The 24,443-nt window shown below is 41.6% G+C and overlaps 1 protein-coding gene across 2 annotated transcripts in view; it reads left to right on the top strand.

Moving 5' to 3' along the window:
- LOC122801644 (putative nuclease HARBI1) overlaps window positions 1–24,443 on the top strand; it is a 471,264-nt gene that overhangs the window by 326,453 nt on the left and 120,368 nt on the right. The window contains exon 3 of one of the 2 annotated variants that reach the window (XM_044071122.1): window positions 1,049–1,171. In XM_044071122.1, coding sequence (XP_043927057.1) covers window positions 1,049–1,171 — 123 coding nt within the window. Of the gene's footprint in view, window positions 1–1,048; window positions 1,172–24,443 lie in introns of those variants that run through there. The other variant, XM_044071123.1, reaches the window with a different exon arrangement.

Below are 24,443 nucleotides of genomic sequence, written 5' to 3'. Positions count from 1 at the left end.
TGAAGAAATACTCTGATATGGAGGTGCTGGACAGAAATTGAATATACTGTAAAAGTGTGTTTATAAGACCTCTCTAAATACAGTAGTGTTGTAGTTTTCATATTTGTACAGAAAAGCTGCATATGCTAAAAATTAAAGAGAAGATGTTATAACACAATGGTTGTACATGGGTTGTAAAACATAGACTGGGCATGACCAGTGTGGCTGCTTAACATCAACAGCACCTGTATGGTAAGTGGAAATGCCACTTCAAGTCACATGAGGGCGAGAAGATGTGTGCCTTGCAACTGCCTAGTGTACAGCCTTCTGCAAAGAACCCACCATCTGATTTGTGGCAGAGCTGGCAGCTGACACTGCCATACCTTTGCCATGAAGGCAGTTACTGACCTAGTATACAGATAGAAAGGCACATACCTGGTGTGCAGTAGTTTAATTCATTTTATTCCATACGGTATAGCTTCCTTTAGTGGAAGATTCCCAATACCTTGCACACACTGGTTGCAAGAGAAAGTGCAAGACTGACAGGTGGATTAAGACAGAAGCAACATTATAGTATACACTACACCACCTTGGTGGTGAAGCAAGAACTGACTTGTTGGACAGCACTTGTGGATAACTGTCATTATGTACAGCTCATGTTCACTAGTGAGGATGTGGATAGAATCAGAGGGACACTACAAGTCCAAATGGTAGAAATGAAGTTTATTCACAAGCTTTCTAGACTCCCTGTTTGTCCTGTATACATGCTCATGAAGCATCTGTGCTCTGTTCATATTTCCACGGTTTGCTGCTACACATCAGTCTTTAGAAAAAGCTATAATTCCACTGAAGTAATTGAGTATGTGGCCTTAGAATTGTTGGTCTTTTTTGTTTTCTGCACTTAACATGTTCTGTCATGTTTATACAGATAAACAACAAAGAACTTTGAGTAAATGAGACTCACTCTGGATTTTTATTTTTTTTTCCAGTTTTTACTGAATGGTTTATGTGCTTTTTACCATTTGGTTTGGAATATACATTAACTGCATTTATGCATTTTGTTGTTCAGGGTACAAGATCCCAGTGGAAGAACTACTGCAGTTAATTGAAAAACCTGGTGAACTTCCTTTTAATATTATGGAAAATGACTTGACACTACATCAGACGGATCTTGTCAAAGTTGACCCCAGCAGTAAGTAAAGAGCTAGTTTCATTCTTTTGGCTTTACTGTTGATAATCTGAAACACGTGTTTTTTTTTTTTTTTTTTTAATTCTTTCTCACCATTGACTGCCAGCAGTCAGTTGTCTTGTGTCTTGATTAGTCCATTCATTTTACTGTGGGAGGCAGCTTGTTATGTGAGGCCATAATACAGGCCAGTGTGAACACCCCCCCGTCTTACCCTCCGCCCCTGTTGCCATTGGTATTTTATAGTGCCAATCCCATGAATATATGTTTGTCTTTATACAAGTGCTACTGCACTGCTTGATGGACCTACATGTTCAGACCTTTGTTCTGCACTGGACCAAGATGCATTCCTTCCTACAGGATGAGTGAGCTTGGCAAGTAGGATGATTATTCCCACATATTCCAGTCACTTTTCCACTGCCACAGTTGCTAGCTATCACATGCAGAGGTATGTGTTTTAAATCCCTTCCCCAGCACCAAATGTGCACTGTTGCCCAGGTAACAGCAAACACTTGGCACACTGCTGCCTCGGGTAATAGCCAACAGCTGCTGCACTAAATAAGCTTTGCATTCCACATCTGCAGATTAGAAGGATAACCACTGAGGATTTCATCAACCTCAAACTGTGCCCAGTGTCTTTCAGTCCAGTCTTTTTAAAAGTAATTAAAACTTTAGAGAGTTTTACAGGTGACCAGTAGAGGTTATAGAGGTTAACTCTTTTTTAGTATCAACACAGCTTTTAGTGCTAGGTCACCCTATTACACCAAAAACACAATTATTGTTTATCCTTAAAGATCAACTGTTCAGTAATGATAGGGTGGCAACAGCCTGAGCAGAAACTATATAGACGTAACCTAACAGTTAAGGGCATATGTACAGGAATGGTGTATTAAGTTAACAAGTAAATCGCCACAAATGTGCATCTGTTTATTTTTTTATTTTTTTTTAAGTGAATAGTAAATTATTAGAAATACAGAAAATTAATCAATGCATTTTGCAATTCAAATTTGCAGGCAACTATAACTTGCACAAATGAAATACAAACTAAACCGATTAAATTGACAAATGACATACAGTAGAGCTGTAACAGCTTATCTGAACCCACCTTTATCAGAGGCTAAATGTATACCCTTAGGGTTTTTTTTTGTTTTAGCTTGTTTCTGACTTTGAAAGACCATACAGTAGTTGTAGCTCTTCACAGAGCAATGAATCAAGCTTATGCTTACCTGGGAATGCAGTCCACATAACTCCAGTAGCGAGACAAGTAACTAGCAGATCCTAGTCATTGCATACAATACAACTTGGGTCCTCGAGCTGCTTGTTGATCTGGCTCTGCAGCATTAGTGGTCCAGCCTGTAAGATTTTTTTTCCATCTTGCTCTAGGGCCTACCTATAATTACCTTAAATCTCTCTTGCCACAGTTGTAAACCAATACAAAGCTTTTACCAAAGTACAGTTTTGCTCTTTCTGCAGATTTTGTATTAAACTGTTTTGATATACGTACTGTTGGCTGATTATCCCCTTATTCTTCCCTTCTTTTAGTGTGTGTGTTTTTTTTTTTTTTTTTTTTTCAGACTCCATTTGTATATCCAAACAAAAAATAATTGCCTTTAACTTTTAGTACTTTAGAGTACAATGACATTGGGTTGCATATTTTTTAACACTGATAAGGAAAAGAGGTTAAAAATGGAGGGCATAAAATACTAACTCAGGATGCTCATGATCTATAGTGTATTGGAGTGTAAATAATTTGTCAGCAGAATGCACCATTTGTCAAACCTGTGGTTCTAGACCATTGTCTGATAAGAAACAAACTCATCATTGGTATTTTGCCCCAGATGTGGAGCCCTCTATAACTAAAAAGCCTACTGTTAAAATTAAATCTAAAGAGCTGGAGCAGAGAAAGAGGCACTCTGAACCTTCTTTAGCTCCAAAGACGCACAAATTGTACGTGCCTTTGGTGTCAATACCACTTTACACTCTGCAGTCTGCTCCAGAGTTGTCAGAGCTGATTATGGTTCAGAAGATGTTCACATGTCCTCTATGACAGGGGAACTGTCCAAGATGCCGCTTCTGCCTCCTTCCATGTCCTCTTAAAGATCCTTTGAGTCCTACAAGATTAATTCAGAGCAGATTTGGATTGCTTGATGGAAGACTTTCTTGAAGAGACAGAGTGAAATGCGAGTTATACGATCTCCTTCCTTTGTGAAGGTAGGTGTAACTGTGTCCTCTTTCTGCTCCTTCCATGGTGCGGATTTGTGCACCAGCAGCTTCGTATGGACCATGGGTCTGTTCCTGTCATGCTGACCTTGACTCATGGCTTGGCACTTGGGGTGTTGAATCTGAAGCACTCTACTCCAATAGGGTTGGGGTAAAGGTCATCTTGGGACAGTACCATGAGACTTTGGCTCTTTCATCCAAGTTGCCACAAATGGCTCCTTTGTGTTGGAGACTTTGGTGTCGGAGTCTTTTTTTTGTTCCAATACCCTCACTGAGACTGGCCCCACTCATAGCTTCATGGATGCTTTTCTTTGGTACAAATAATTTCTCGTCTGTTTATGGTTCTAGTCACTGGAGTAGCTTCCTCTGATTTGGCAAAGGAAAGGGAGGCTTTCGGGGTTATGGGGAGGATGCTTGCTTCTCTTTTTTTGAGAGGAGAGATGGGGACCTAATTGGGATCCTCTCCACCCCATGAACTCCCATCTTCCTTGCCTCTTTACTATTTTGTGTGCTTGGGTCAGAGTTGAACTATGTGCCCTAAAGCTACTGCTCTACAACTGGAGGAGTCCTTTGAGGAGTCAGAGTATATGCCTCCTGATGTTCTGAGAAAGAAGATGTGTAAAAGAGAAATAATCCCCCTAAAGACTAACTGAGATGACATAGAGGGTTCTTCTGAGTTTCTTCCAGATGACTCCACTTTTGCCACTGCCCCCCACCCCCCCAAAGATGAGGTTTTCTCTGCGGCCTATGGCTCAGTCTGCTTCTTGGGTGGTCCCTCAAACAGACCAGTTTCTCAATTTTACCTAGAAGGAGGTCATGGCAGGACTGACCACTGAAGCCAAATAAAATTCTTTGACCCCCCCCCCAACAGCACTACAGCACTGGGCAAAGTCTCTGAATTCTGTTGTCATGACAGCAAAGACAAAAAAAGAGTTGACCAATGATGCAGGCACTACCCATCCCCCTAACAAGTAGCTAAGGGTGATGGCAAGATTTAGGGAAGAAGTGTATTGCTTTAGGCACTTCTATTGAGAGCTCTGAACTCTGCCACTCATATGAACTGTTTTTGGAACGAATTGGCACTGCAGGCGCTGACAACTCTGAAAAGGCCTCCATCATTAGACTCCAGGAAGCAGTTAGACTACCTTAGGCATTGACCAGTATTCTTGTCCTCCGCATATATAACTTGGTGGACGGAGTGGCATGGACACCTGGAGTTAGTGTGGCTGCGAGAAATCATGCCTGAATGCACCTCAGTGATTTTTGCAGAAAACTTCAAGCTTCTTTTCACAAATGACCTCCCTAATGGATAGTTGCTGTTCATTTCATTGGTGAAAGAGGAAAATGCAGAAATGTGAAACGGATGGTAAAGCACTTTCTGCCATCTGATTTCAGATTTTATGTTTCCCAAAAATCATATAGTAGAAACCAGTAGACCCCAGGGCCACTCTGGTTTAGAAGGACCAAGCAACAGGCATTTGGTACAAATTTTAACATTAGTGGCCAAAGCAGAGGCTGCTCCTTGTAACCCACACTGGTCCAGCAGCAGAGTGGGTCTCAACAACCATCGATACTGTGGGTCCTTTTCTGACTGTTTTTCAACATTCCTGAAGTGCTGCATGACTGCTCCCCTTTGGAGGCAATCAGCGGTCTTCTTTTTTCCTCTATCCTTCTGTGCAGATGGTCATCACATGGGACAAATGGTCGATGGGATAATATACTGTTGCCGTTCTATATGTTTTTTATTTTCCCTCGAAAATCAAAAAGCTGCTGCCAATGAGAAAAAAGCTGCCAAAAGAGATAGTCTTGTTGCTCCACAAAAGAGACGTTTGGGAGGTCTTGACAGACCCTTAGGATCTGATTTTATTCAAGATTCTTTTTGTTTCCAAAAAAAAAGAATCAGGACCTCGGGCTCATATTGTATCTCTGCCATTTAAACGACCCAGTTCAGACTAATTGTGCAGTCAGTCCTGCCATGTCTCAGTGCAAATTATTGGAAGTGCTTAGTGGACCTTCAGGACTCTTGCATTTTGCATCAGAATAGCAGAAACATCCTGGAGTCTTCATTTCTGTCTAGATGCCAACAGTGTCCTCAATTCAAAGCTCTGCCCTTGGTCTCAACACAGCCCTGTGGGTGTTCACCAAGTGCTTGACTGTCATAGCAGCCCATCTTTGTCTCCTTGGATTTAGAGAGTTTTCCCATTCCTGGGTAAATGGCTCGGATAACTGGCTCCTGCCTGCTCCTACAGTGGAGTCTCTCATCAATGCCAATCCAGATAATTTCATAAGCTGCCAGTTGGACACTATCAAGTTGATACCTCCTCTCTCACCAGACAGTATTCATCCATTTAAGTTGGCTTTCCACAATCATCTACAGGCTACATCCCCAACAGCCACTTTAGTCCTAAGGGTGGCATCCCCGATAATGGCACAGTATGCATGCTGTCATGTGAAATTTCTACAATACCATCTGTAAACACAATGATCTCTACTCTTATTTCCTCTTTCAACTCCAGTCTTGATAGCCGACACTTACAGACATTAGCAGTTGCCCCCTATTATTCGTTGTGGCATGCAGTTTGTCCTTCAGCATTTGGAAGCAGTAGTAACCACAGATGCTACTTGTTGGGGGGAGGGGATGATGAAAGTTTTATGAAAACCTTTCAAGGCCAATCTTTACATCAGTGTCCTGGAGATGTAGGCTGTTCTAGTGCTGCAGGAATTTAAAGGCAGGGGCTTTTTGATTTTGGAGGGGGAAGGAAAAAGGATATAGTACAGCATCAGTATATTATCCCATTGACCATTTGTCCCATGTGATGACCATCCACACAGAAGGTCAGAGGATTTTACCTTCAGTAAGGATACTTTGCTTTTTGTCTCCTTTGCATTTGATAAACAAGGTGAAAAGTTTTCCAAAGTTACTCTTTCCAGATGCTTTTTAGACTGCATTGCTTGCATTTATGCCTCGCTCACCTAGATCCTGCAGGGCAAACCTAAGGCTTATTTCACCAGGGCAGTGGCCAACTCTTCAGTGTTCTTTCAGGTATTTGTCAGTAGATGAAATATGTGCAGCTGCCGAACACTGTAAACTGGATTCCATTTCTTGGACTAGAGCATCCTTGGAATTTCTATCCTCAAGGGTCTCCTGTCCATGATGCCACCAGAGATTTCAAGTATATTTTTATTCTCATCCATCTGATATGACAACCCTCCCTCCATCGCTATCCCTTATACCTATAGAACCTATGTTTGTGTGTGTGTTGACTTGCCCTATATGTAACTATATGTATACATAGTGCACCAAACTCTGAGGTAATCCTAGGCCCTAGAGCATGATGGGAAGGGAAATCTTAAAGGGGCTCGAGGCTGGAGTGCTAATTCTGCTATGTCTGATCTGACAAGCCACCTGAGAACTCCAATCATATAGAACAAACAAGAATGAAAGTATCTAGGGTTGTGTCAAGTACACAAGTTTTAATGTTTATCCCTGTGTTCTTCAGACTGCAAGTTAGCATCCCCCACCCCGACTTGTCTGATGCTAGGACGAAAGTGTGTATATAAGGTACTGCATTTTTAAGCTGAACATTGCAGATGCACACAAAACTGCAGAGAAGCATTTATAAGCTGAAAGTGCTGCAAATGCACACACAAGAGAAGCATAGAAGTTTTAGTTGCTAACAGTTTATCTGCATTTCCACCAAAAGTTATGCTTATACAGAACAGCTTACATTTTGTGTTTACATATTCTACATTTTATATACAGTAAGACTTGCAACAGCCGCAGCTTTTATAAACCAGAAAATAGTTAACTTCATCACACTTTACTCCTATTAAACTAAAATAATGTTAAACCTCAAGCAAGACACCATCAAAAAATGAACCTTGGAGTATAGATACAGGTGAAGTTATGGTACCCTGTCTCCTGCCTTGACAGACCATTTGCATTACAGGTAGTACTCCTTTACTGGATTGTCATACAGTTAGACTGAGTTCAGTCTAACAAATATATCGTTCTCTGTTTGTGTAACTATTTTGTGTATGATTGCTTTAAGTTTTGAACATTATTGGTGGGTTGTAGCGTTTGGAGAAGCCATACTATTATCAAACATTTTGGTCTGCACAGATGCATGCGATTTATTTCCTTGGTGGATGTCTGATGGATTTCTTCAAAGAGAGAACAGCATCTTGTAGTCCACCTTGTACACAGAGTACAGCCCTCAGACCGATTTTGATTGGATAGTACAAGGGGTCGTCTTAAAGCATCCTTGAGTTTTTGGAGTGTCTGCTCAAAGGTGATGATGTGGAGATAATTTTATTTAGCTTATTCTTTCAGGCACGGGCTGTAAGACAAATTGCTATAGTACTTTCCAGAGAAATTCATTCACGTGCTTTCTTGGTAGTAACAGATGGACTATGCATAGCTTCCACTTTTGTAGGTTCCGGACAAGTTTGCATTCCTAGTAACATTTATTTCCTGCTGACCTCTGTTTGCCCTGTTAGCTCTTCTTAATCTACTTGCCTGCTTTCTGATATATTGCTCATAATCCTACCAGAACCAACTAAAACCTGCAGTAACAACTCTTAAGTAAAACATAATTTCTAGTTCCTGATGTGTTGTATTCTTCCAACCTGTGAAAAGCTGCTTGGATTTTCTTCAGTCCTAATGGTATTTTTTGTGTATTCAAACCATTCAAATTGGGAAACAGATGTTTAACTTTCAGTCAGTGGTGAGTACAGTGGGTACCTGCCAGTAACACTTAACTGTCAATAGTGACTTGCTCATTTGTTGTAATGCTTTATTTATCCCGAGAATAGGAAGTGCATTTGCATCTGTGTGGCTAATTTAGATGTTCATCGTGTTTCACTGCTGCAGTCATTACACTTAGGTTATCCTGCCGTCAGGCGGTCCCGCAGTCGGCCAGAGTTCCAAAGTCTTGGTCCGGTGTCGGTTGCTGTCGCCTCTTTCCTGACGTCAGTGCGCCAGGGGTATATAAGATGCAGCCGACGCCATTTTCTTCAGTCTTTCTTGCCGCACGGTGCCCAAAGCAAAAGCAGTTCGCAAGTGCCGGTCGGCCGACTCCTGAGATTTTCGAATTCGAATTTCAGAACCGAAGTCTTCAGTAAAGCTAAGTACCCCATTGGGGAAACTTTTTCTTCCCTCAGACCGATGTCAGTAAAAGTTAATAATTGTATTTCTTGTGGGAAGCAAATACCTCATAAGGATTTTCATTTTTCCTGTATTCCATGCCTAAGCCCAGACTACAGCGTCACTAGTTGTCGGTTTTGTGCTAGATTTAACAAGCACACTATTAAACGTCTGTTTGATTTTGCTCGCCATTATTTTGGCTGAAGGTTCAATTACACCATGCCGTTGGAACAACCAACGACCGGAATACACAAAAAACGCAAAGACAAGGATAAGGACAGGCAACCGAGGTCCAAAACTGACTACGAAGCCTCTTCCAGGCCAGTCGCCGGTGCTCAGTGAGGCGCTTTCACAGCCCCTGACTCCTGCTGCCTCAGAGCCACAGGCCGCCTCCGACTCCCACGTGGAGACATCCAGGCCTCTGGAAACTCAAGGTATTGGGCCTACAGAAACTATTCCCTCAGATGGGTCTGGAGCCACTGAGCAGGCATCGGCTTCTGAGGGTGTTTTCAGACCTTCACAGCTTACCATCAAAACAACAACCAAGTCAAAAACTCCATTAAAGCAAAGAAACAGGTACAGTATTCTCATGGACAGGTCTCCATGCCTAAGAAACAGATGCTCAAAGTGGCCGAAGACCTAATTACTCTGATCAGGGGTTTTCATCCCCCTCCTGATAAAAGGCCTAGGCAGGATACAGACTGATTCCTCTGACCAGGTTTCCATTTCCTCTGATTCCTCTTCAGACCAGGGATACCCCCCTATGAGGACTCCGATGCTGAAGAATCAATCATTTCAGCCTCTCCTCCTGAGGATTACTCTTTTTGGGGAAACTTTACATACCATGAGGGAGCGTTTCCATTGGGAGAGCCAGGATTATTCAGAATCCAAGAAAAGGCTCAGAGATTTTCTGTTATTGCCTCAGCACAGGCCCATGGCTATTCCGCCTGTGTTAGATATTGTGGATGATGTGTTCTCTTAATCTAGTTTAACCCCTGATTCTTTGCCCCCAGCTCCAGTTAAGCCAGACGGGTACTACAGAGTCCCTGACTCTCACACATTTCTTTATTAAAAAAAAACCCTGCTGCTGACCCAGAAACTATTTCCCAGGATCCCAAAGGGGTAAAGGCTTCCACTGCTAAAATCCAGTACCCTCTGAGAGGGATTCCAGAGCATTGGATAGATGGGGGAAGAAAGTTTACACTTCTGCAAGGGCCTTAAATTGCCAGTTCCACATGCTTAAATACCAACAATATTTAATGTCTTTGCTGAAACAGAAAATGCCTACAAGCTTAGAAGGTCCTAATCATAAGGAAATGCAGGATTTATTGCATGCAGCTGAACAAGTGGGAAAACATACTCTGCAGTGTGGTTTTGATTCATTAGAGGCGTCTTGTAGAGCTGCAGTTACAGGATCTGTGATAAGAAGGCATGCTTGGTTAAAAGAACAAAGTTTACCTGATCTTGTTAAGGCAAAATTATTGGATGCTCCTTTACAGCATGAAATCTTGTTTGGTGTTAAGGCTGAAGAGGTATTAAAGAAAATGGAGGATAAAGCAAAATCTATGCAGACAGTAAAGGATTTCTTACAGGTACAGCCTCCTAGATTTAGCAGAAATTGGCCTTCTAAAAATTGGTCCTTTCCAGTGTCAGACAGACCACAAAGAGGCAGATACAGATGCCCAAGAGGCAGATCTCAGCCCCAAGGTTCTTACAGACCACGACAGTGGGGTACTTCAACCCCAGGAGGAGAAGACAAGTCACAACCTTATAGGAAGCAGTCCCAATGACTTATGCCAAGCTCTTGGCAGCTCACTTAGGGGGGAAACTAGCACTTTTTTCACAAAATTGGCATATAATCACCCAAGACAAATTGGTTCTGAATATTGTGTCTCAAGGTTACAAGTTCCACTTTCACACTCTACCAAGGCTGAATGGAATGCCAGATCTGCCACAAAATCAACGGGCAGCGGCACAAAAACAAATTACAGCCCTCATGGACATGAGAGCTATTCAAAAAGTACCAGAACAGGATCAAAGACAGGGATTTTACTCAAGACTTTTCTTGGTCCCCATAAAGGACAAAGCTTGGAGGCCCATACTGGACCTATCTATTCTAAATACTTACTTGGATATTCCAAAATTCAAAATGTTAACTCTACAGCAACTTCTTCCCATGCTGGGCAAGAAGGCTTGGCTTGTTACTTTGGACATCAAAGAGGCATACCTGCATGTCCCAATCAGACAAAATTGCAGAAGATACCTCAGATTCATAGCTGGCACAATGCATTACCAATTCTCTGCACTGCCCTTTGGATTATCTACTGCGCCCAGGGTCTTCACAAAGTGCCTGGCACCAGTAATTGCATTTTGCAGACAGAAAGGAATTCAAATATATCCTTACTTGGATGACTGCCTTATACAAGCAGAGAAAGGACATTCTACTACAGCATCTGGCGTTTGTAAAAAGATTACTTATGGGCCTAGGGTATACAATAAATGAAAAGAAGTCAAAACTAGTGCCCTCACAAAAGATAATATTCCTGGGTGCAAGCTTAAATACAACTGCCCAGATGGCTTATCTCACGCCAGACAAACAAAGTCAACTGACTCAGTATTTTCATTTGATGGCAACAAAAACCCAACTCCCTGCAAGAAAAATTCTGCAGGCCTTGGGGTTCATGGTATCCTGCATACTACTAATACCATATGCCAGACTGCATATGAGGAAGCTACAATGGTATCTAAAAAGTGTCTGGACACAACACTGTCACAGCTTGGAAACAGTAATACCACTAATTCCCTGCCTACAACGATGGCGGGCACAGGCATGTCACCACAACAAGGGACAGCCTTTCACTTTACCCACAGCCAGGCAGACACTCACAACAGATGCCTCAGATTATGCCTGGGGAGCACGCATGGCAGAAAATGTATCCAGGGCAAGTGGACCGCAGACCAAACGCATCTCCACATCAATCAAAAAGAGATGCTAGCTGTACAAAATGCCCTGACAGCTTTCAAGGACCTTCTGCATCCAAGACAATTATTACTAAAGACAGACAACACCACAGTTATGTGGTACATAAGCAAGCAAGGTGGCACTCATTCCTACCCCCAATGCAGACAAGTCATGACCTTGTGGAACACAGCACTGACCTATCAAGTTCATCTGCAGGCACAATTCCTGCCAGGAAAGAAAAATGCTCTGGCAGACGACCTAAGCAGAAATATCATGGATCCTCACGAATGGAAATTAAATCCACAAGTATTCAGCATGGTAACACAAAAATGAGGGTGCCAGACATAGATTTCTTTGCCTCCCCTCTGAACTGCCAACTACAGAAATTCTGCACAAGGACTTACCACACACATGCATGGAAAGTGGATGCTCTTTCATTCAGCTGGAAAACACTAAAAGGTTATGCCTTCCCACCACTGCCTCTCCTTTCAAAGGTACTCCTAAAAGCCAGACTAGAGAGACCAAAAATGATCATGATTGCCCCAGACTGGCCACACCAGCACTGGTACCCAATCTTAAAGAATTTGCCTCAAGGCCCAGCATGGATTTTACTTCAAATTCCTCATCTTCTGACTCAGCAAAACAATCCGATCCTGCACAGCCAGCTCAAAACCTTAAATCTGGCTGCATGACAAATAACATAGCCAACCAGCCAACACCTCTCTCTAAAGCTGTTATGGATGTCATTTTGGAGGCCAGGAGGCCCAGCACCAGGAAATCTTATTCAGAAAAGTGGAAGAGATTCTGCGTCTGGAAACAGGCTCAAGGCCTTGACCCTCTTGTTCCAAACATTCCTCAGATATTACAGTACTTAACTGAGATGCTGGACAAAGGCATTTCCTTTTCATCTATTAAGATCCACGCCTCTGCCATTTCAGCTCATTACAACATGGATACTCCTATTTTTTTCTCACCCATTACTAAGACAATACCTCAGAGGGGCTAAAAACATAAGACCGCCCCGGAGAGCACCAACACCAACTTGGGACCTCAACTTTGTTTTGGAAAAACTTACTTTACCACCTTTTGAGCCAGCCATTTCAGCAGAATTAAAATTTTTGTCATGGAAAACTGCCCTGCTTCTGGCAATAACTTCAGCACAAAGAGTCTCAAGAGTTACAGGCACTAATGGCAGTGGAACCTTTTATCATTTTTCATCAAGACAGGGGTTCCTTAAGAACAAACCCTACATTTATGCCAAAGGTGGTATCCAGTGTGGCTCTTAACCAAACTATTCACTTGCCAACATTTTATCCAAATCCCCAGAATAAAGGGGAGAGACTTCTTCACTCATTGGACATACACAGGCAGTTATGTTTCTACTTGGACAAGCTTTCAGGAAAACTGAGCAACTGTTTATATCATATGCTGCAGGATCAGAGGGAAAGGCTATTTCAAAACCGACCATTTCAAAGTGGATAGGACACTGTATCCGTTTCTGCTACACACAACATGGAAAAACTGTGCCTAACCACATTAGGCCTCATTCTACCAGGGCGATGGCCACTTCAGCAGCCTTTCTTCGAGGAGTACCAACCAAGGATATTTTGGAAGCTGCAACTTGAGTTCAGTGCACACCTTTACCAAACATTACCACTTACCTCTTTACTCTACTCTAAATCCAGAGCTGGCTTTGCCACTGCAGCGCTGCAGGGCCTCATAGCCACTCCAAATCCTTTATAGACCCAGCCACCCAACCTCAGCTTTGGGATTCAACCCAAGTGCAATGACTGCAGCAGTGAAACACTATGAACATAGTACAGTTTTGTACCTACCATAAATGTAGATGCTATAGTGTATTCACTGCTGCAGTCCAGGTTACCCATCCTCCATACCACTTTCTTAGCTGGGACTAGATAACTTTCTATCCTATACAACCTATGTGGTGTATTTGCTTGGAGCTGAAGGTTGCTGTTGTGTCTTTCGGCTTATCCCAGTTAGGGGTCGCCACAGCGGAATTCCAGTCCGCTAATGTTTTGGTAGTGATTTTTACGTGCCGAATTACCAGCCCTGACGCACAACCTTCAACAAAGGCACGCCCATTCACGCACATGCCGCCGCACAGAAGATGCTCTAGCTGAGAATCGAACGCAACAGCGTCTTGCTGTGAGGTGACAACGCTACTGCAACACCACTACCGCGGGTTGCTTGGAGCTGAAGGTATTGCTGCTATTTTTTATGTATGTTTTTATTAGCAATATGTACTGCCTACCTCTTTGGGGGCACCTGACATCTGGGGCAAGAAAAACTGAAGAAAATGGCGTCTGCTGCATCTTGTATATACCCCTGGCGCACTGACGTCAGGGAAGAGGTGACAACGACAGACGCCGGACCAAGACTTTGGAATTCTGTCTGACTGCGGGACCGCCTGATGGCAGGATAACCCAAGTGTAATGACTGCAGCAGTGAATACACTCGAACATCTACATTTATGGTAGGTACAAAACTGTACTTTTCCTAGAGCCTTTACAAAATCTGGTACTGCCATCCTTTTGCAGCAGTACATGACACATGGACTACTGAATACCTGGATGGCTTCAACAACTGCAATTCTTCCATATGGTTCACCTAATTGGGTATCCTTTCAGGACACTGGTTAGCTGTTGTGTCCCTGTATACACATGGTTTTCTACATGTTGGTGTACCCTTGTTTCGCATCGAACATCTCCAAACTTTCATAACTGCCAGGCAGGCTGTTTTGATCCTGGATAGGGGATAGTTGCTGTGATGGTAGTACCTCATCCACTTAGGTGTCACTTTGAGTCTTGTATGAGATCTTTCACCAGTTACCCTTGTACTTCCTCTTGCAATCCTTTTAAGTACAAGTAAGTTGTATCTCTTAGGTAAGACTCCATTAAAATAGTAGTGTTGGATTTGCTATCTTGAGGAAGAAGCCGTCTCATAACTGATATCTTTACCTCATAAGAATGAAAGGAACCTGTAATTCTGCTTCCAGCTTATTCAGTTGAGCAGAAATAAGCACCCATTCCTTTTTTCCCAACTGTATGGTTTTGGTCTTGCATTCCAGGCATACCTGACCTTTTGCTTCTGGTCTGCTTCTGTCATCCCCTTAAGCTCTATGAGATCTGTCCTAAAATTCAATACTTACTCCAACAAATTGTTTGTGGGAATTAGTCCAATGCACTCCTCACAAATTAGGTTTGTAGGCATAATCCCCCTGTAATAGGTCAAGAAATGAAAAAACTTGATTCTTGAGGCAGCACTGTATGCAAAGAGGTGATTGGGTAGGCACTTGTTCATGCCCATTTAAACTGGTTTTCAGTTGCTTTCATTGTGGTTATAAGCATAAAGTTAAAACTCGGTCCGAGAATGGAAAGGGGTTGTTTTTAGGTGCTTTTCCCCCACAGAATGTCCACAAGCTAGTTAGCTGGTTTCACATAATTGTACTCTGTTTGGTATTTTTTGGGGAGCCCACATTGTTGTCATCAATCCCCATTTTTCCCATTCTCTACATGGGTTCGGGTTATAGCTTCACCCTATTGTCACCTCACACTCTCTGCCATTCTCCTACCTTCTGCAGTTATGCCTAGCTGTATCAGAGTTCTCTCATGCAATTCATCTTGCTAGACATCCTCACTTCCGCTTGTCTTCTTCCTGTTTCTCCCAAACTATCACCAAATCATCTGCTTTTCTGCACACGTGCGCAAGTGGTCATAAACTGTTCTCTTTGACCTTCTACCATATCGGAGTTTAATTTGTGATCTGATGTAATTTTTTGGTTTGTCCCATAGTGTGCCTCCTTCTACCCATCTTGAGCTCTTCATCACCTCTGGCTTCCTCGCTACTCTGCTTTCACTGCCCCATGTTTCTGTATAATACAGTAATACCGGTCGCACAACTGTTTTGTGCACAGCTTCTTTGGCATTCTTCTGTCACACTCTACCACTGTGCCAAGTGGCTGCAGCCACTCTGATTCTAGCTTCAACCTCATTTGGACTTTGTTCTCTGCACAACCCTTCTCCCAGGTACTTGAAGCTGTTAACTTCTACTATTTTTTCTATTCTGTGTCAGTTTTCAGCTCATTTCCCCATTTGCTGCTGTAACTATCTGCTCTGTTTTCAGTTTCATCCCATGTGCCTTCAGTTTTTCATTCCATTCCCCTATCATTTGTTTGAAGTTGCTGTTCAGAGTCTGCTTGTAATGCCACATTAACAGGCATGCCTGCTGTATGCTGACAATGTTATCCATCACAAGTATGAACAGTAGTGATCTCTAAGCTGAGCTGTGGTGCACACCCAGTCTCACTTGGGAGGCCCCTCAGAGTCCAAACACTGCTTGTACTTGTCACTGGGTCCTTGTATATTGCCTGCAGTAATTCTGCCAACAGTTCTGGTACTTCAGACCACTGGAGGATTGCTCAAATCACTTTCTTAGGAAGTTGTTATATGATTTCTCTAATTTATAGGAATGCCCAGCTGGACTTTTCTTGTCTTCTGTAGACTGTTCTCCACTATCTTATTGCAAGCATTGTCTGCTCTGCATTCTGATCTGAATGGTTCTCCCATCTTTCTACTACTTTGCTAACTTATCAGGTACCCTCTCCAGCACCTTCAAGTAGTGTGGCAAGTTTTGATACCTCTTGTACTGCCCACAGTAGTGAATGTCCCTTTTGCTCTTGTGTGCTGGAAGTAGAATGCTTATTCTGCAGTCATCTTGGGATATGCCTTTCTCTCCATACTGCTGTGAGTACCCAGCTTGCTGAAAATTTCTGCCAGACCATTTACTACTTTTTTTGTCTTCAAGGACAAAAGCTATGGCACTTGTGTGGTGCTTGGTGGCACAAATATGTCCCATGATATCCATGACTACTCTCTTTAATGGTTCTTTGAGAAAGCATCTAAGCTGCCTTAGCCTTTTTTACTGCCATACCTCTTAACCTCTTAGCACAAGAAGTCCGGACAGAGCCAAATATAATGGATGGAAAAGGCCTAAAACAGGGACGGATTTTAAATATTGCTTTTATTCTTATAGACTTAAAATAACAGCTTTTGTGTTTGCCTGCATTGTCTGAATGATATGAAGTTTTAAATTCAAGTGTCTCTCATGTCTCTCATTATTTAATGACTTTAGTCCTCGGCAGTTTGCGAGAAGAGCACAAATTCATGAGGAAAAATGAGGGAAGAACCAGGAATTTCTGCGAAATGTATTCTACCTTGTCATCCTTTTGATCCTGCTTATGTGTCTTAAAACTACTTGTCATGTCTTTTGAAGTGCCTGGCTAATAAAGCTCTGTAGAAATCTTTTCTATCTGATATATGCCCATGTGGCCAGAAGAAAATAAATTTTGGATCTGTCCAGATGTCCCCAGTGGTAGGGGCGTAGGACCACTAATTGCTGTACCACTTCTCCCTTTAGCCTTTTTCAAGAATCCATTTTTTGTACAGTAGTTTTGTCCCAGTGTACAGATTCCCTCTGCCCTTCAGAGATGGAAACCTCTTTGGCTACCTCCTTCAAGCCCTGTAAAAAGTGGGTCCAAGAGCTGTATTTGTCTCTACTCTATAATATGATCCTTACTGTTCCCCTTCCAAAAGAAGTTTAGTTTTATTGACTGCTGTATCTCGTATTTTAGGCTTCTTGTTTCCAGTAATCTCTTATTTGAAAGTAGCCCCTCCCAGAGAAAGTTCAGTACCTTTTGACAGCTGCAGTTCAGATTCAAACTTCCTACTATTACCTGTATGTGTTCCTGAAGTAGCAACTTCACTGGACTCTGAAGGTGTGGGTATTGGTGGGTTTCCTTGTACCTACCTGTTCCATATGACTGTCTGTAGATTATGTCCACAAAGTACTCTTACCTCCATTCATTTTCCAGTCTTTGAATTCATTCTACATTCTGAGGTAGTCTTCTAATGGATGAAGTACTTTGCTGTATGCTCTGCTCTCAGCCTGTACCAGGCTGTCTCCTACTTGATCTTAGTGGCGTAAGAAATTGTTTCTCTGTACACATTAGTCAACTATGACACAGACTTTTTTTTTTTTTTTTTTTGCTTACTGCACTGAGCTCATTTTTGTCTGCTCCTAGCTGCTTTGCATAGCAGGCTTACTATGTGGCTGCAAGGATGCATACACCTTCTGGTGAAGAACTGTTTTTGTATGCTATGCTAGTTCAGTTTGTAGAATTTCCACCATTTTAAACCAAGGAATGTATGACAAATGAGCATGTAATCCCACCTGGTTCTACAAGTCTGTAGTTGGTAGGCAAGTACTGGGGTCTTGTGATGCCACAGCTAACACACAAAAAAATATGTTGATTGCTGAGATAGGGATTTTAAACTCTATATTATTGACACCAAATTAAAAATCAAGGAGCAATTAACCATAAGACTGTGTAGCGAATGTGCATTGCTGCCTTGAATAGTAGCCCGCGCTTACCACATCCAAATAAGCTCTGCACTACACTACCCATTTACAGATTAGAAATAGCCTTGAGCTTCTGAGGACTTCACCCACATCAGGCTGGGTGCAGTACCTTTCAGTAAAATTTGCAGTCTGTAATTAAAAGAAGGCTTGATTTTTCCACGCACATACTGTCCACTTGTACATGTAGAAATAACACGGGTTGCACATACATGCAGGTTCACAGTGCATCAACCCTTTTTTTCACAGTGTGCTTTTGTTACTTGGCTTCAGGTTATCTGTTGCCACCACTCTGTATTCAGGGTCACTCTTCTACCATCTTTAAACAGTCGTGTTGGATTGTTACATGTCTTTTCTTACACGGTCCATCCATCTCTTGTCTGCTGCCCTAGTCTTCATCTTCTTACAGTCATTTCCAAATCTGCTTTACCATGTAGTCTTGTGCTTTCCTGCACATGTGGTCAGACCATCATAGTCTGTTCTCCTTAACCTTCTCCACAACTGTATCTACTTTGGAAAGCGCATGTGGCCAGACCATCATAATCTCTTCTCCTTAACCTTCTCCACAACTTCGTCTACTTTGGCTTCCTGTCCATATTCATTTCTTTACCTGTCCTACCGTGTACATTCTACTACTTGCTTTAGGCACTTTATCGGTATCAAATTGTTCTCACTTGCTGTGCCCTCACATAACCAGTTTTCTGTGCCATACAATAGCATGCGGCAGCACTGGTAACAAAACTGTTTTATTGTTTTCACGCCTTACTTTTCAGCTTCTTCCTCATCTTTTGTCATGTGTTACCACACTTTGTGCCAGTTGACTGTAGCGCCCTTAATTCTCACATATACCTTCTTATTCAGATTTCCTTTCTCCGTAAAATCTTCAGATACCTAAAGCTGTTAACCTGTTATACAGTTTCCTTCTCAGCTTCCTGCATTTCGTTCTCAGCTTCCTCATTTGTTACCATGATCACTGTTGTATGTAGTGAGTTTCATTCAGTTTTGCATTCCATCCCCGTCATTTGCTGAAGTTCTTGTTCAGAGCCTGCCGCATCATCTGCATACAATAGCTTGGTTAATCTGCCCCCCTTTGACCAGTTTTCTGATGTAGTCCACAACCACAGTACTTCCACTTAAATAGTTTTACTGATTAGACAGTATCTATTCTTGACAAATGTTTAGTGAGAAATTTGATGGCAAACTGCCATGGTGGAATACTCAATTTATGTAATAATAGGTCCCATCTACCTTAAGAGCACACTTGAGCTAGTATGGAGCTTAGGGGATCCATTAGGGAACTTGTGAACTTAACAGGATCCACAAGTAAAAATTGGCTACATATCCTTTAACTATATCAAGAAGGTGAGAACTAATGCCCGCCACTGTGTGGAGGTAGCCCACAATATTGCTGCTCACTCTGACCTAAAGGAAGTAGCTAATATCTTACCTATACTGCACCCACAGTTATTGCAGGTGTTTTGCAGTCCAAGCCTCTCCCTTTAATTGTGTAACAAGTCCTCCCAACCCTCTCAGAAGCTAAGAATGCCTCATCCATGGGGTCATTCCAGGTTGCCTAATTTAGTACTAGTACTAAATATGGCTGAACTGCTATTGAAATTATGTATATGTTTACTGAGGTAGTACGCTGCTCATATTGACAAAGCAAAAATTACAAAACCTTTCGCGAATACAAAAATGTAAACAATAACAGGGTAGTTTAGACTAGTTAGAAAAAAGTATGCATACATTCTAATAAACAAGTGTGATGAATAGTTAAGCGCACAGTATAATGTATAATATGTACATTACTTTCAAAAGTGTGCCAACTTTCAGTAAGCCTTGATAGGAGAGGAGCAGAGATTTGAAGGAGATTGTGTTGAAGCAGGAACATTTGGATTGGATGAAATGCTTTTTCTGATATGCATTCTGAATTTGGAGTAAATATTTAGTTCCTTTAGATTGATGGAGAGAGCTTGAGGGGAGAAAGCATGTTCAGTGCTGTGGAGTTGGGTTCTACTGCTAATAGCGTGCGAGTAGTGTCTCTAGTTGCATGAGGAGTTTTTTTTTTCATGAAGTCTAGTTGCAAGCGGAGTAGATGTGGAGTTGGAATAGTTTGTAAAGCTGGGATGTCAACAGTAGGTTAGATCTTTTGTTTTATGGGTAGCCATTTGGCTTTTTCTAGGGTAATACACTGATCTCATGAGGTGAGTTTGTAAGGAATCATCATATGCTTAAAAGATTTGGCTTTTTCTAGGGTGATACACTGATCTCATGAGGTGAGTTTGTAAGGAATCATCATATGCTTAAAAGATTAGGCACACACAATTCAAGTTGAGAAAGGAACTTTTTTGCCAGTAGCTGATTTGGCTGGTTGGGATAGAAATGTAGAAATTGTTTTGGCCCAGAAGAGAAAGGAGTTTATTCTGCCTCTTATTTTGTCTATGTGGAAATTGTATTTGAAGGTAGAAGTTGTCTAAGTCAAAAGGTAAACTGTCTGGTGTTTGGTGAATTTTTTGTGGAGTTCCAAAAAGCACAGTTTTGGTCTTGGTAGGGTTTAGAAGTAATTTATGTTTTTATGAGCCATTTGTGGAGCTCTTGTAAGTCTAACTGGATTTGGTATTGAATGTTGGTGTGAGTGACCTGATCGGAAAATGACCGTGACATCAGCATAGAGGGTAAGTGTAAAATGAGTCAGGTGATAGGAAGTTTGTTAATGAATATGAAGAAAAGAAAGGCACAAATGGATCCTTGTGGGTACACCTTTGGTAACAAGTGCAGATTCTGAATGGGAAGATCCTTTTTAACTCTGTGCCTGTCATTGAGGAAGTTTTAGACCAGGGAGTGTTATCTAGACTCATACCAATTTTTAGTTTGCTTTGGAGGCTATAGTGGTCACTGAGGTCAAATGCCTTTTGTCAGGTCTATAAATAGGGCACCTGTAAGGCCTTTAACAAAGCTTTGTAGGATGTCCTCCATTAGGGACCAAAGTGGTGTCTTAATAATTTGTCTAGATTTGAATCCATAATTTTTGGAGAAGAGCATGTGGAACTGCTGGATATACCAAACCTAAAATATACCTCTGGCGGTGTGTCTGTGTGTGAGTTGGTTGTAGATTCTGTCTCTCTTCTTCCTAGAAAGTTGCCCAGAATTAGGAGGGTAGGTAGATTTTGCCCAGAATTAGGAGGGTAGGTAGATATTGGATGGAAGTGAAGTATCTTTTGGGTTTGTTTGCTTTGGGAAAGGTTTAGTTTGAGCAGTTTTCCAAAAAAATTGATGTCTAAGCCTTTCCATTGGTTACGTTCCAGAATCTTGGAATGCCATTAGACAAGGGTGGCCAAGCTTTGGTCCTTTGTAACCTTAAACCCATTAATCTTACTAGCTTTATATTAAAACTATGGTGCGTGTTATCTTGGCCTTTAGTCTGTAGGACATAGACATTCATTAGTTGGCTTTGTCAAAGGAAGGTCTTGCCCCATTAGTTTGAAGACTTCACTAAAGCAGTGGATATTGGTTATGCAGTACATAATGGCATATCATCTGGACCTGGCCAAGGCCTTTGAGTTTATTCATCATGTAGGCATCAATACAGACCTGTAAATCTGAAATGAAAATCTTTGTTGTGTGGTAAATAGGAAACTGGTTGGCTGATGGAACCCATGTAGTTAGTCACAGGTGCCACTTTTGAAAGCAAAAAAGTTACCAGTGGTGTAAAACTGGGGTAATTTCCCTATATTATATAGGTGAGATGGGTCTCCAGCTAGATAATGATGTAAGGGATATAGGAATGGTTAATTTCTTATGTTTTTTGACTGGTATGTTTCCATAGGTTTTTTATGAAATACTATTTGGCTTTTCTAATTTCCAGAGGCATAAGATCCAAAGTGGTCTTGATTTTTGTTACTTTTATCTCATCAGACCCGTTATTGCATATAATGCCCCTTCTGGCATGCATTTTATGTTAACCTTTACTAAATTTGAAAGGTCTCAAAGATTCCTACCTTAAAAGATCAGTGGTGTCAAAAATCTGAGTTGTCAGGAGAGACTAGCAGCCATATCTGTCTTTACTAGGCCTCTTGTAGACTCCTCTTTGGAGATCTGTCATGGAAGATTCAGCTTTTGACTTCCTGTTTCATTGTAGACGAATACCCTTGTAAAGGAACTAAACCTTCATCAACACATAAATAAGTGGTATGATATTCCTATCTCATGGTATTCCCACCTCTAGAGCAAACTTCCATGACACGTCAAGTGTGTTGCACCTTTGCCACCTTCAGGGAAAAACCAAGTTGGATGAGCATCCTTGCATCCTCTCGCATCTTGTGTTGCCCTCCTTGAGTTTGGAGGAAAATTTTGAATATCTTTTGTCTGGGCTTGTAATAGGTTTTAGCTTGACTGGTACCCAAGAACCTAAAATTATACTCCTTTTTTAAAATCCTTATTTTTCAGTTAGTCATCTTATGAGAAATCTTTCACTAATATTGCCCTTCATATAAATAGGAGGTATGCTATTTTAAGTGTTGCTTTGCACTTTTCTTTAAATAAAATCTTGTTCTTTTTGTATAATTGCAAGTGTTCTATGTAAGCAAATATAAAAACTCCAACCTCAATAGAAACCTTAATTGAGCTTGCCAAGTATTACAAGTCACTAAAAATCCTATTGCCAAACAATTGGGTGTTAAACACCTTAAACTTGTCAAGGCCAGATGACTTTCTGATATGTAAAGGAAATTTGTTCACATACTTCCATACCTATAATAGAAGGAACTTTACCCAGTATGGTGTTGCAGTGTGCAAACAATTATTTCTCGTGCCTTGTCGATGCGGAGTCCATTCTATACCTAAGGTTAGCGATAATGCAGCATTGCTCTTCCATTTATACTCAATAATGCAGCATTGCTCATTCATTTATATTCAAGAAATAAAAGTAATTTATATGCACTGTGTCATAGTACGAAGTACATTTAAAAACATCAGTGTTTTAATCCATAAATGCTATTAAATATTAAATCTTGTGTGGTGTTGCTCCTCAGAATAAAGATGATATTAAAACATTTGATCTGATGATGTCATTTTCATTCATTCTTAACTGTTGGGTTGTGATCCAAGACTCTGATCAGACTTTGTTGTTTCTTCCAGAACGTAGGATCCTAGAACTCTCCAAGCTGCTCCCTTTACACATAATGCAACACCAACATATACCCCAGATCTCGTTTGCTGCCATTGCAAACAGATGTGGATTGCGACCTGTCGAGTCTTTAGATTATCTTCTACTTTTTTCTTGTTGGAGTGTTGGATTTGTATATTCCTCTGTACACCTTGACTCTCTTCTTTAATATATCTCACTTTTGTTACCCTTTTCAGTCCATTAGATCTTCTTTTCCAACTGCCCTTTTTGTACTCCTTGAGTTCTCTTTTCTACCATAGTTGGTTGGTTTTCCTGCTTTCTGATTTTATTAAAAAAAAAAAAAACAAATCTATAAAAATATATTGCTGTTGTCACTTGTGATTATGTTCATTATTGTCACTTATTCCAGGATGTCGGAGAAACCTTCGGGTTTCATAGTGTACTTCCTGTGGGTGTAAGATCCAAAATTCTGATGCCCACAAGGAATGTGCCTGCTATTTGGGCCCTGCACACTTAGAAACTGATTGTGATATATGTGCAAGATTTAATTATTGGGCCCTTATTGATAGGAAGAACAAACAAATCCTGAGAGGGCTTCTTCCTTCTAAGTCATCGCCTTCAGTTGCTGGAGCTCAAACCCCCTAAAGCCTGATGAACCAAAAAGTGACTCCCTCTCATAGGACAAGGTGAATCATAAAAGGTCTTGATCTCCCTCCTACTTTGATCTCGGCTCCTTTATCAGAGCCTTCAGTCTAAGTTTCAAAAAAGACTGATTTTTCATTACCTGATTCAACACTCTGGATTGAAAGATCCCCTCTGATCCATACTCCCAATTTATCATTGGAGCCTGTTTCTTCCAGGCTTCCTTATTATTTTCTTGAGCAGTCACCCAGAAGGCATTCTAGACCCTCTTCTACGGCCTAATCTCTTTGATCCACCAGAAGTCTATCTGAAGCAGATGTAGGTAGGATGATGAGAAAATTTCTAAGGATGCAGGTACAAATGGGAGTTCTTTCGGCTACAGACCCCTTGGGGCTTGAGAGTCTGCATCAAATCACACCACCGTTGATTTCTCCTCCCATCCATCCTTCTGTTTTGGAACCATCAGATCCAAAGTCCTTGAGGGTGTTATCTTCAACCCTGATAATACCTGTGACTCAACTGGTACTGAGCATCTTAGAGCTGAAGAATTGGTGCTGGCTATGGGGCGCTAGAGTCCACGCTGAAGCTTTCTGGAGCCATCTCTTCTCCTTGGAGCCTTGATGTTCGGTAGTTTTTGGTCCAGCTCCCTCCTTTGGAGTGTTGATGGGGCCATGTGGGCCGACTTGAGGTTTCAGCTTCAGATCCATTGACTTCTGTGTCTCCTAGGCTTTCTGCTTTTGGGGTGGTG

This window comes from Protopterus annectens, chromosome 5.part0 (genome assembly GCF_019279795.1).
Source record: "Protopterus annectens isolate FY-2018-M chromosome 5.part0, PAN1.0, whole genome shotgun sequence".
In the NCBI taxonomy this organism is placed as follows: Eukaryota; Metazoa; Chordata; order Ceratodontiformes; family Protopteridae; genus Protopterus; species Protopterus annectens.
Note: the sequence above shows the minus strand (reverse complement) of the source record. Positions and strands in the feature narration are given on the sequence as shown.